Source organism: Callithrix jacchus, chromosome 5, assembly GCF_049354715.1.
Source record: "Callithrix jacchus isolate 240 chromosome 5, calJac240_pri, whole genome shotgun sequence".
Lineage (NCBI taxonomy): Eukaryota > Metazoa > Chordata > Mammalia > Primates > Cebidae > Callithrix > Callithrix jacchus.
The window spans coordinates 95,401,224-95,412,205 of record NC_133506.1 but is presented as its reverse complement, the minus strand read 5'-3'; the positions used below and the strand labels follow the sequence as shown (position 1 = coordinate 95,412,205).

At 61.4% G+C, this 10,982-nt stretch overlaps 1 protein-coding gene across 1 annotated transcript; it reads left to right on the top strand.

Annotated features, from left to right (window-relative positions):
• The first annotated feature begins 37 nt into the window (after window positions 1–37).
• Window positions 38–9,518, top strand: TBX2 (T-box transcription factor 2). Its single transcript, XM_078373713.1, has 7 exons — window positions 38–759; window positions 1,858–2,125; window positions 3,137–3,283; window positions 4,496–4,572; window positions 4,672–4,835; window positions 5,238–5,872; window positions 8,125–9,518. Exons 1-7 carry the CDS (start codon window positions 362–364, stop codon window positions 8,575–8,577), a joined length of 2,142 nt encoding a protein of 713 aa, XP_078229839.1. The 5' UTR covers window positions 38–361; the 3' UTR covers window positions 8,578–9,518.
• The last annotated feature ends 1,464 nt before the right edge of the window (window positions 9,519–10,982 follow it).

Below are 10,982 nucleotides of genomic sequence, written 5' to 3'. Positions count from 1 at the left end.
AAAAGCGTAAAATCAGCAATCAAGGGGGGCCTGGCTCGTTAGCGCAGGGGATCCGAGCTGGGCAGGACATGTGAGATAGTCACAGTTTTCCAGAGATCACGACAAGATCTAACCAGTCGCGCGTGGTCCCCGGCGCCGGAGCAGGCCAGCCCAGCCCAGCCCGGCCCCGCGCAGAGCCCCCGCCGCCCCCCGCGCACAGAGCCCCGTGCCCCTTGCGGTGCGCCGGACGGAGGGCCCGGAGGAGCAGCTGCCGCGCCCGCCACCCGGGTCGTCCGTCCTCCGCGCGCGCCGCCGCCCGGGCCGGGGGTCCGAGCCGCGCGCCCCCGGCCCCGGCCCCCGGGCGCCTGGGCCGGATGTCCCGATGAGAGAGCCGGCGCTGGCGGCCAGCGCCATGGCTTACCACCCGTTCCACGCGCCACGGCCGGCCGACTTCCCCATGTCCGCCTTCCTGGCGGCGGCGCAGCCCTCCTTCTTCCCGGCACTAGCGCTGCCGCCCGGCGCGCTGGCCAAGCCGCTGCCCGACCCGGGCCTGGCAGGGGCGGCGGCGGCGGCAGCGGCTGCTGCAGCAGCAGCGGCCGAGGCGGGGCTTCACGTCTCGGCTCTGGGCCCGCACCCGCCCGCCGCGCATCTGCGCTCTCTCAAGAGCTTGGAGCCCGAGGACGAGGTGGAGGACGACCCCAAGGTGACGCTGGAGGCCAAGGAGCTGTGGGACCAGTTTCACAAGCTGGGCACGGAGATGGTCATCACCAAGTCGGGGAGGTAGGGCGGCCGGCTGGCCGGCTGGAGGGCGCGCGGGCGGGAGGGTGGGCTGGGGCACGCGACCGCACCGACCAGCGCAGAGCCCGGGACTCCCGGCTCGGGGCTCCAGGCTCTGGCCCTAACGCCACGCTTCGCTCCCACAGACAACCAAGTTGACTTTTCTCGTTTGGCACTGGAGTAATTTTTTTTTAACAAAAACACTAAAATCCCCCGAAAGAAATAAAATGAAAACAGGCTGCTAAAGAATAGCCCCAACAGTTCTGAGCCAGCGCGAAGGAGGCCCCGCGGCTTGGCCCTGGCGGTCTTCTCCGCCCCGCACTCTCGCCCTTCTGCGTCCGGTCCGTCTCCGAGCTCGAGGGAAATTCAGCCTCTCCCAGACTCTGCTCCTACCCCGGAGCCCCTAGTGGGACCCGCGCCCCGCTAGCCCCAGGCCGGTCGCTTAGTTCCCGGCAGCGAGCCCTGGGTCAGCCGAGCCCACCGCGTCACTGGGCTGGGATCCCTTGCCCCACCGCGGGGATCCGAGCCCTGGACGCATCCACCGCCCCAGGCCTTAAAGCCAGAAGAAAGCCACAGCCCCAGCCCCTCCACCCTTCGACTCAGCTACCGAGAATCCAGGCCTCGGGTTCACCCTCTTCCCCCGAACTGCACGGCCAGGATGTCTGATCAGGCTCTATAGCCCAGTTCCCAATACAAACACCTTCCACATTTGTTTCTGGGAGCTTCCGTCCCAAGTGGGTATTTCCCCTGAACGAATTTCAGGGAGATTCAGGAGAAGCGATAATATTTCTGGAGGACCTAGACTTCTCTCCTGGACATCGGCTTTCATCTCAGATCAGGAAGAAAGAGGGTCCCCAGATCTGAGCACAAGGCCTAAAGGAGGCCGTTTAGGGTCTGACAGGCAGAAATGGGATCTTCCGGGAGCAACAACCACATATGGCGTCTCCCGGGCAGCGATGAGAGGGCAGAGCAGAGGACCACAGGGGGAACAGCCAGGCAGCAGCGGTGTGCGCCGTAGCGAGGAGGGAAAAAAAAGAAGAGGGGTCCTCGGACCCAGAAGAGCCGGTTCCAATGGGATCTCCTCCCTTCCCTTCCTCCCAGGCGGATGTTCCCCCCCTTCAAGGTGCGAGTCAGCGGCCTGGACAAGAAGGCCAAGTACATCCTGCTGATGGACATTGTTGCCGCTGACGATTGCCGCTATAAGTTCCACAACTCGCGCTGGATGGTGGCAGGCAAGGCCGACCCTGAGATGCCCAAACGCATGTACATCCACCCAGACAGCCCAGCCACGGGGGAGCAGTGGATGGCCAAGCCTGTGGCCTTCCACAAGCTGAAGCTGACCAACAACATCTCTGACAAGCACGGCTTCGTGAGTGTAGGGGCAGGGTGGGAACAACGGGCGGGAGATTGCCGACCTGGCACTGCAGCTGAGCAGGAGAGCAGGGCCCCAGAATCTCCCAGGGGGAAGCGCTGGGCAACCCCCCAGAGTACTCCTGCCCGGGTCACTGCCCTGTGACCTACCGGAGCTCCGCTCATCAAGCCTGGAGAACGGTGGGATTGGTGGCTGTTAAGCTCCAGGCAGCTCGCAATCTCAGTTCATCAGGCTGTGGAGGGCCCCTCCTGGGTCAAGAGGGAAGCAGGTGCTGCCCGGACTGGGTCTGCAGTGCTGGGCCCCAGAGGTCACCCTGGTCTTGGCCTGTAGGTGCCGAGCTTGGAAGACCTGCCCGTGACCTCAACTTGTCCCTCACCCTTCCACCAAGACCCACGTCCCTGGCCCTCCCCCAAGACCAGGGGATTTAAAAGTTAAACCACCCTCCCCACCCACTCCCCAGCCTCCCTAAGACTTTCCCTCCTCCCACAGGCAGATGCCCAACTGGGAGGAGAGGGTTTGGGGGTTCTCCCCATTTATGCCTGAGCAAGGCCCCAGCAAATGGGGGGTGGGGTTTCATAGAGCAAAAGGAAGAGCCCATTCTGAGGTAGGGCAGTTGGTGAGCCCCCAAAGGCTGGAATCCTCTCCCTGTGGGGTTAGAGGCCTTTGCAGAGCCAGAAAGGAAGAGAATGTTAAGACTGGAATTGTAGGGTTTTATTTTGTTTAGGGTTTTGGGGAGGTCTTTTTGTTTGTTTTGTTTTGCTATGTTTCATTTCTGTTCCCAACCGGGAATTTTTTTTTAATGGCTAGAGAAAGAGACGCTATGAAAAAGAAAAGAGAAAAAGTAGAAGAAAAAGAAATAAGAGAAAAGAGGAGAGACAGGAGAAAATGGGGAAGGGGAAGAACCAAGAGAGAGATAGAGAAACGGAGAGGGAAAGGTCAGGTCCCCAAAGAATAGAAAAGCTGGGGCCGGGGCTGGCGGCTGCCGGCTGAACCCCGCCCTCCCCGCAGACCATCCTAAACTCCATGCACAAGTACCAGCCGCGCTTCCACATCGTGCGAGCCAACGACATCCTGAAGCTGCCGTACAGCACCTTCCGCACCTATGTGTTCCCGGAGACCGACTTCATCGCCGTCACTGCCTACCAGAATGACAAGGTGCGCGCGGAGGGCGGTGGGCCCAGCCCCTGCACCGACGCCCCCCGACCCATGCAGTCCCAACCGTCCGCTCACCGCCCCCGCGGCCCCCCGCACAGGATCCAGACGCTCGCGACCCGCTCCAGAGCACCGAGCCTCGCATCCCTAAGGGCAGCACCCACGGAAGTCCTCCAGGCGCCCTCTCAAGCCCACCGCGCGCACACACAGGCTCCCCTAGGGCGCGCAAACAGCTGGGCGCTCATTCGGGTGGAGATGTTTACTAAGCAATTAGCAAAGACTCTGGGCCAGCGCAGACATTTTTACATTTTATTCGTTTTTTTCTTGGCTCGGGAATGAGAATGTAAATGAAGGAGGGCGCTGGAGGCAATCTACCCAGGTTCTCCGGACGGTCCGAACCCCGGGCCCAGTTTTCACTCTCCCGGGGGAGTCAGAGGGTGGGACAGGTGACACGGCCCCCCCACAAAGCACCCCTGGCTACTCCTCTGAGTCAGTCCAGACCCCTTGGGAGGCGCAAGATCCCTTGGGAGGCGCTTAGAGAATTTCCTTCCAATTAAAGGGCTTTTTCTGTTTGCGGCTTCTCCACCCTCGTTCTAGTGGACAGAGCATCACCCCTCTAGGCCTGTGCCCTTGTGCGCCACTGTCGAATGAGAGAGAGGGTACGAGTGTCCGTGCTTGTCTTTGTGGCTTTGTGAACCAAGATGTACGCTGGGCTGTGCGTGCTCAGTTTGGGCGTGTTGGATACCTGTGGAGGCGGATGAATTCGTTTGGTTCTGTGGGAGCTTGTTCTGTGTATACTTGGCGAGCCGCGGGCCCGTGAGTGTGATTTGGCTTTGTGTGTACCTGCGGCCTTGCGTGTACTCTGCAGTCTCTGTGCGCATCTGCAGTCTGTGCGTGCCTGCTCAGGAGCGGAGTCGTTTAATTTGCGCAAGCCCGCGGGCGGGTGAGCATGCTTGGGCGAGTTCCGACAACGTGGCACAACTTTGGGCCTGTGTGGGCCTGTCTAGGGATAATTCCTCGAATGAAGTTTTTGGAGGAGGACCCCGTCGCGAGGCCCTCCGCCGGCCTCACTTCGGGGCGTCCCATGGTGGGGGGTACCAAGTGGACCCTCCCTGGGTCTCCCCTTTGTGGCCAGCCGCCGCTGACCTCGGGGTGCCCCCGACCAGGCTGGAAGAGCCACCGCCTGACCTAGCGTCGCCCCCTCGGTCCCCGCAGATCACGCAGCTGAAGATCGACAACAACCCGTTTGCCAAGGGCTTCCGGGACACAGGGAATGGCCGGCGGGAGAAAAGGTGAGGGGCGAGCACGGCAGCCCTGTGGCGGGTGCCCGCGGGAACAACAAGCAAGAGGGATACGCTCTTCGCTGACCCGCTCCTTCCGCTCATCCCCAGGAAGCAGCTGACGCTGCCGTCTCTGCGCTTGTACGAGGAGCATTGCAAGCCGGAGCGCGATGGCGCAGAGTCGGACGCCTCGTCTTGCGACCCTCCCCCCGCGAGGGAACCACCGCCCTCCCCGGGCGCAGCGCCGAGTCCCCTGCGCCTGCACCGGGCTCGAGGTGAGGGTCTGACCGGAGGAGGGAAAGGGAGGTTGTGGGGGCGGGGGGGTGGGTCAACCGGCTCATCTGAAAGGCCAGGGAGGAAGCGTCTGCGAGTGTCGGGTTTCCGTCCCGGGACTCCCCTACGAGGGCAGTCCCGGTAGCCAGAAGATCCGGCCTGACTTCGAGGCTGGCCCTTGGGCGCCGTGTAATTCTCTGGCTGTAGAGTTTCCTCGCCAGGGCTTGGTTCCTTCCACTATAAATCCCGGGTCTTGGATTAGGTGACCTGCAGCTGCCCCTTGCTAGACTCCAGCAGCTCCTCCGACTCGGCGTCCCAGAGAGTAGCCCTTCCCGAGTCTCCCTGATCCTGCGCGTCGGCCTCTGCCGCGGCCCCTGTAACCCGCGCGCCCCCTCTCCCCGCAGCTGAGGAGAAGTCATGTGCCGCGGACAGCGACCTTGAGCCGGAGCGGCTGAGCGAGGAGCGCGCGGGAGCGTCACTAGGCCGCAGCCCCGCTCCAGGCAGCGCCAGCCCCCCTCGCTTGACCGAACCCGAGCGCTCCCGGGAGCGGCGCACTCCCGAGAGGGGCAAAGAGCCGGCCGAGAGCTGCGGGGACGGCCCATTTGGCCTGCGGAGCCTGGAGAAGGAGCGCACCGAGGCTCGGAGGAAGGACGAGGGGCGCAAGGAGGCGGCCGAGGGCAAGGAACCCGGCCTGGCGCCGCTGGTGGTGCAGACAGACAGTGCGTCCCCTCTGGGCGCCGGACACCTGCCCGGCCTGGCCTTCTCCAGCCACTTGCACGGGCAGCAGTTCTTTGGCCCGCTGGGAGCCGGCCAGCCGCTCTTTCTGCACCCTGGACAGTTCACCATGGGCCCTGGTGCTTTCTCCGCCATGGGCATGGGTCACCTGCTGGCCTCGGTGGCAGGCGGCGGCAATGGCGGAGGCGGCGGGCCCGGGACCGCCGCGGGGCTGGACGCAGGCGGGCTGGGTCCCGCGGCCAGCGCAGCAAGCACCGCCGCGCCCTTCCCGTTCCACCTCTCCCAGCACATGTTGGCATCTCAGGTAAGACCTGTGACCCCCTGGCAGCGCCAGCAAGCGAGGAGGCCAGGGAGATGGCAGCTGAGGCCAGCAGAGGGCCTGAGGGGTGCCAGGGGCGCTGGGAGCCTCTGGCAGACAAGAACTCCATCCAGGGGAGGCACCGGGTCGCCCTTTAGGACACCTGGGTTCTTAGAGAAGAGGACTGTGTTATAGGTCCAGGGTCTGGCCAGGGCGACGCTTCTGACTCCTGTGTGGCCTTTGGCAAGTCTCTGACCCTCTCTGGGCCTGCTTCCTTCCCTGTGGCGCCAGCCAGACTCTTCTGACCCTCACAGACCAGAGCCGCCCAGGTGCCCATCAGACTCTTCTGACCCTCACAGACCAGAGCCTCCCGTGGCTGTTGTGAAGTCTACTCTTCTGGACTGAGGACATTTTTTCTTGGGAACAAAGACCCTTGGCTCCCTTCCGTCCTGAGAGGCTAGAGTGGCAAGCCAGCCAAAGGGAGGAGGAACATTTGCATTATTTTCTGGAAACTTGACCACCAGCCCTCCCAGGTGTCTCTGGCCCCTCTCAGGCCTTCTGCAAAGTCCCCTGCTCTGGCAAGGGACAAAGCTGGTCTTTCCCCCACCTTGACTTCCCCCGGACCCCCAGACACATGTCAGGAATGAGACTCAACTCCTCAGGCCCCATGGAAATTCTGAGCTCCCAGGGTAGTGTTGCTGAAAATGTGGCTGGGGCACAGTAAGGAGATCCGGTGGGGAGAGTGGCCTCTTTGGTTGCTTGGGTGGAATATTCCCTGTGGAAAGATTTGGAATCTCTTCATTCATTTTCTTCCCTCTGAGGTTTCTGGCAAATTGAATCCTTGAGATTTTATCTCAAGGGAAGGAAAATAGGAATTCAGGTCTGAGAAAGCTCCTTTGGTTCCGAAGCAAACATTTTAAAAGTTGGGGTGGGGGGCACAGGCAATTCTGAAATGAGTTTTACACACAGCTCAGTGTTAGGGTGTGTAGAGTGTTTGAGTATCAGCAACCCTCAACTGGGACTCTGGGCTGGAGGGGAAGCCTCCCGAGAATGGAGTTCAGGGCCCAGAGGTTTAATCTGCACCCCTCATTATTTGTATATGTGAATGCCTCCTCCCAGACAAACTGGTAATGATCACCCGCATCGCAGAGGTTATGAGGAAGTCAGGGTTTCCAGACACAGCCTTGCAACAGGTGCATGGTGCGGGTGAGAATGCCAGCACCTGGGAGGCGTCTGTTGTTAGAGCTGCTGGTGGTTACATTCCCAGGCCAGTGCAGCCCATACCGGACTTCAGGAAGAGCCACATTTCAGATCAGGAAGAGATCTGAAGCCTCCCTCCTTCCTCCCAACCTGAGATGCCAGGTCTAAAATGCCCAGTAGTAGGGCCTGGCCCTCTCAGGAGGGCATTTTCTCAGGCCTGATGAAGCTGCCTCTTTCCTTCTCCCTGCTTGAGACAGGCCTGAGGCTCCCAGGGAGCCCAGCACAGTTCTCAGCCCCCTGCCCTCCTCCCCATACCCACCCGCTCTGGGGAGTGAGCCATTATCTCAAAGGTCAGACCATGCAGGAGGCTGATCTCATGAACTCAGGAAGGTGCTTGTCCAGGGGTTCCTGGCTGCGGTGCCCTCCACAGGCAAAGACTACATTCCTTCCTCAGCTGCCAGTGAGGTGATGCCAGGAGTTCCCTGTATAACTTTCAGGCCACTTTATGAACTGGTTGGCTCCTGTGCCCTCCTCCTGGCTCAGACAGGAGAACCCTGAGCACGTGAGCAGAGAGAAGGGGAATTTGCAAGGCTCTTTCCCCAGCCTGGGCACCCTCAGCCCTTCAGAGCCTGCAGATAGGAGGGGTGGTGAGGACACCATTCTGAATGAGCAGAACCTCCAAGACAGCCAAAGCTGCCTACTTGCCACCTGGCCCTATGCCTGCCCTGTTTTCTCCCTAAAGGCCTTCACCCATGCTAGTGCAATCACCTAGACTGTCCTTTCCATTACCCCTTCTGTAATACCCAGCACAGAGCTTGACGGTAGGTAGGCCTTTGCATCAGCCTGAAGCCATCTCCCCCTTCTAACTGGATTTGGCCACAGGCACACCGGCTCATGCTTATGTGTGCTGCCTGTGGTTATAGTTATTTGAGCTGTGTCTTTACATCCCTAAAATAGCAGGGCAAGGTGTTGAGGATAGCACCACCCCAGCACCCAGCCCACCCTCAGAAACACCTCAGGCAGGATGTCTAACCCTTGTCTTGTTTTGTTTCTTCCAGGGAATCCCAATGCCCACTTTCGGAGGCCTCTTCCCCTACCCCTACACCTACATGGCAGCAGCAGCCGCAGCCGCCTCGGCTTTGCCGGCCACTAGCGCTGCAGCTGCCGCCGCCGCAGCCGCCGGCTCCCTGTCCCGCAGCCCGTTCCTGGGCAGTGCCCGGCCCCGCCTGCGCTTCAGCCCCTACCAGATCCCGGTCACCATCCCGCCTAGTACTAGCCTCCTCACCACCGGGCTGGCCTCCGAGGGCTCCAAGGCTGCTGGCGGAAACAGCCGAGAGCCCAGCCCCCTGCCCGAGCTGGCTCTTCGCAAAGTAGGGGCCCCGTCCCGCGTTGCCCTGTCGCCCAGTGGCTCGGCCAAGGAGGCGGCCAATGAACTACAGAGCATCCAGAGACTGGTGAGTGGGCTGGAGAGCCAGCGAGCCCTCTCCCCAGGCCGGGAGTCGCCTAAGTGAGGGGCTGCCCTGCTGCTCCCCTGCCTCGCAAGCCACCGGGGCTCCCTGCCCCTGCTGCTTGGGACGTGTACAGCACAGAATGGGTATTTATTTAAATAAAGGAGCAAAGTGGGCTGCAGCAGCCGGAATAGAGCCTCGTCTAGCAAGTCGAGGCCTGGGACACTTCCCTGGGCCTCAACAAGGAATCAGGCTGCTGGAAACAGTCACTTGGGAGCTGCTGGGCTCGGTCCAGATCCACTCCAGCGTCAAGGTGGCATCCGAGGGTGTCTCTGGTCTTCCAGCCCGGTGGGAGAGGCCTCATCCGGGGCCCAGCGTCCCTGCAGAAGCCAGAAGGTGCAGGGGCCAGGGATGGGAGCCTCGGAGGGAGTCCCAGAGCCCTGGGCCTTGGGCCTGGACCGCGAGAGAAAGCTGGGTTGAGAGATGCTGGAGCCAGTGAGACTGAAATCAGTATAGAATTGAGCTGGGAGGGGACCTGTCCTGTTAGTCCCCCCACCTCTTCCCCAAGAGACAGGCACCCCTTCCAGCCCTGGGTCAGCGTAGGGAGTGGCACTTCTGCCTTGAGTCCCCAGGGGAAAAAAAATATTTATGAAATAAATGGTAATTTGTGTAAATAAGCTTTAAGGTTCCCATAATATGCAAATTGGTATTAATTTATTCAAAGGTGTACATTGATGTGTACATATATTTAGAGATTAACTCATACATTTAATTTTTTCCCCATTTTACATGAGCATCTATATTGTACAGGGCTGGAGGGGCCCTCGGCTGCGGGAGAAGGCCCCGAGCCCCGGAGGAGCCCCCACCCCGCCGGCCCCTCGGCCCCTCCGCCCGGGCTTGGCTCGCCCGGCCCGCGGGCTCCACCTCAGGTTTTCACTTTTCGCTCCGGAGCGAGAACGAAATGACAAAAACGCGAGAAAACAATAAAACGCTACAAAGCGAAGTGAACGGCGCTGTGCGCTCTGTGGGCCGCGCGGGGCGGGGGCGCTGCACGCGCGCAAGGAGGGATGAGAGGCGGGGACAAAAGGCTGGGCGCCCCTCGCCCAGCGTGGCAGCTGCATCCCGGGGGCGGCAGGGCGGCTGGGGTGCTGGCGGAGCGGCTACGCCGGCCGGCGCCGGCGCGGGGGCGCCCGCTGTGTCCCAGGCCGGGGCCGGGCTCCCCCTGCCGGCCGCTCCCGCCGCTCGGCGCCTCGGGGCTGGGCACCCACCCCGGCCAGGAGGAGCGCAACCGAGCGGCCTGAACTCCAGGCTTCCGACTCCCTTTCCGGGCATCACACTGGAAACGCATCCCTTTTCAATGCTTCTGGGTAGGTGGGCTGGGAGGATGGGTGCTCCCTGTTCGCTCTCTCCCTTCCGAGGAGGGGTTCGGCTGTGTCCTACCCCCTAACCACCGCCAATTATCGCTGAGCCTAGAATTCTTTCCCCCCTCTACCTCCTGAACCTCAGAAACAAACGTTTCCTCCCCGTCAGGGCTGTTAGCTAGAGTGGCAAAAACTGGATTAAAAGTTCTTACTTTAACTCATCTATCTAAATCCCTGTGGGAAGTGGGGTCAGTGGGCTATTTCTATTCCTGCCTCAGTTTCCCCTGTATAATAATGGGCTTGACTGGGGTGTCTCAGGGATCCCGCTGTGTCAATCTCCATTATGCTGGTCCTCGCCGGAGACCCACTCCTGCAAGGACAGCTGCCTCCCGCCTCGCTCCGGTGAGCACCCAGGGCCACATCCTCCTTGCCAAGCTAGCAGGTGTCTCCAGCCCCCACTCCTAGCAGTGGGGAAAAGGTGGGAGCTGGGCAGGCACTCCTTCAGCCAGGGGTCTGGTCGGTCACCGAGCAACCCACCTCCTTCCCAGTTCTCTCCTCTTTAAGACTTGGGGACCCTGAACGCCCTGCCCGAACAGGCTGCCCACCTTGGGCACCGCACCGGGTGAGGCCTGGGGAGGGTGCTGGCTTCCAAGACGCCAGGGACGTTGAGATGGAGGAAGAGTGAACGTGAAGGTGGAATAGACAGTTGGGCCCCCAGACCCCCAGGACGTTTTCGAGGGCCGATACATTTGCAAGAAGAGAGAGAACCAGGCCCGCCTCTTCAAGAGGGGGCTGCTCCCAGGCCACGCCGATTGCGGCTGGAGCGGGGAGGGGCCTCAGCCGGTGCACAGTGGGAGGCTGCAGTAAGTAAACTGTGTCCCAACACCAGAGGGTGGGTTCCCGCTTCCCTGCCCCAGACCTGCGGGCAGGTCCGGGAACCCGACGGAGACAGAGAAACCCCTTTTCCAGCCCAAATAGAAGCCTGTAGGCAGCGCGTTGATTAGAGGTCGCTTTGGGCTGAAACGCCTCTGATACTCCCAGAGGAGAGCCGCGTTTGCGTCCCACGGCTTCTCACTTTCAGCAGGACATTAGGAGGGAGACGAGTCC

Bases quoted from the DNA above. Each gene is read 5' to 3' on its own strand.
- TBX2 (XM_078373713.1), top strand. From the start codon at position 362: ATGAGAGAGCCGGCGCTGGCGGCCAGCGCCATGGCTTACCACCCGTTC. The intron at 2,126-3,136 runs GTGAGTGTAGGG...CCCTCCCCGCAG, and splicing joins TCTCTGACAAGCACGGCTTC to ACCATCCTAAACTCCATGCA. The intron at 3,284-4,495 runs GTGCGCGCGGAG...CGGTCCCCGCAG, and splicing joins CTGCCTACCAGAATGACAAG to ATCACGCAGCTGAAGATCGA.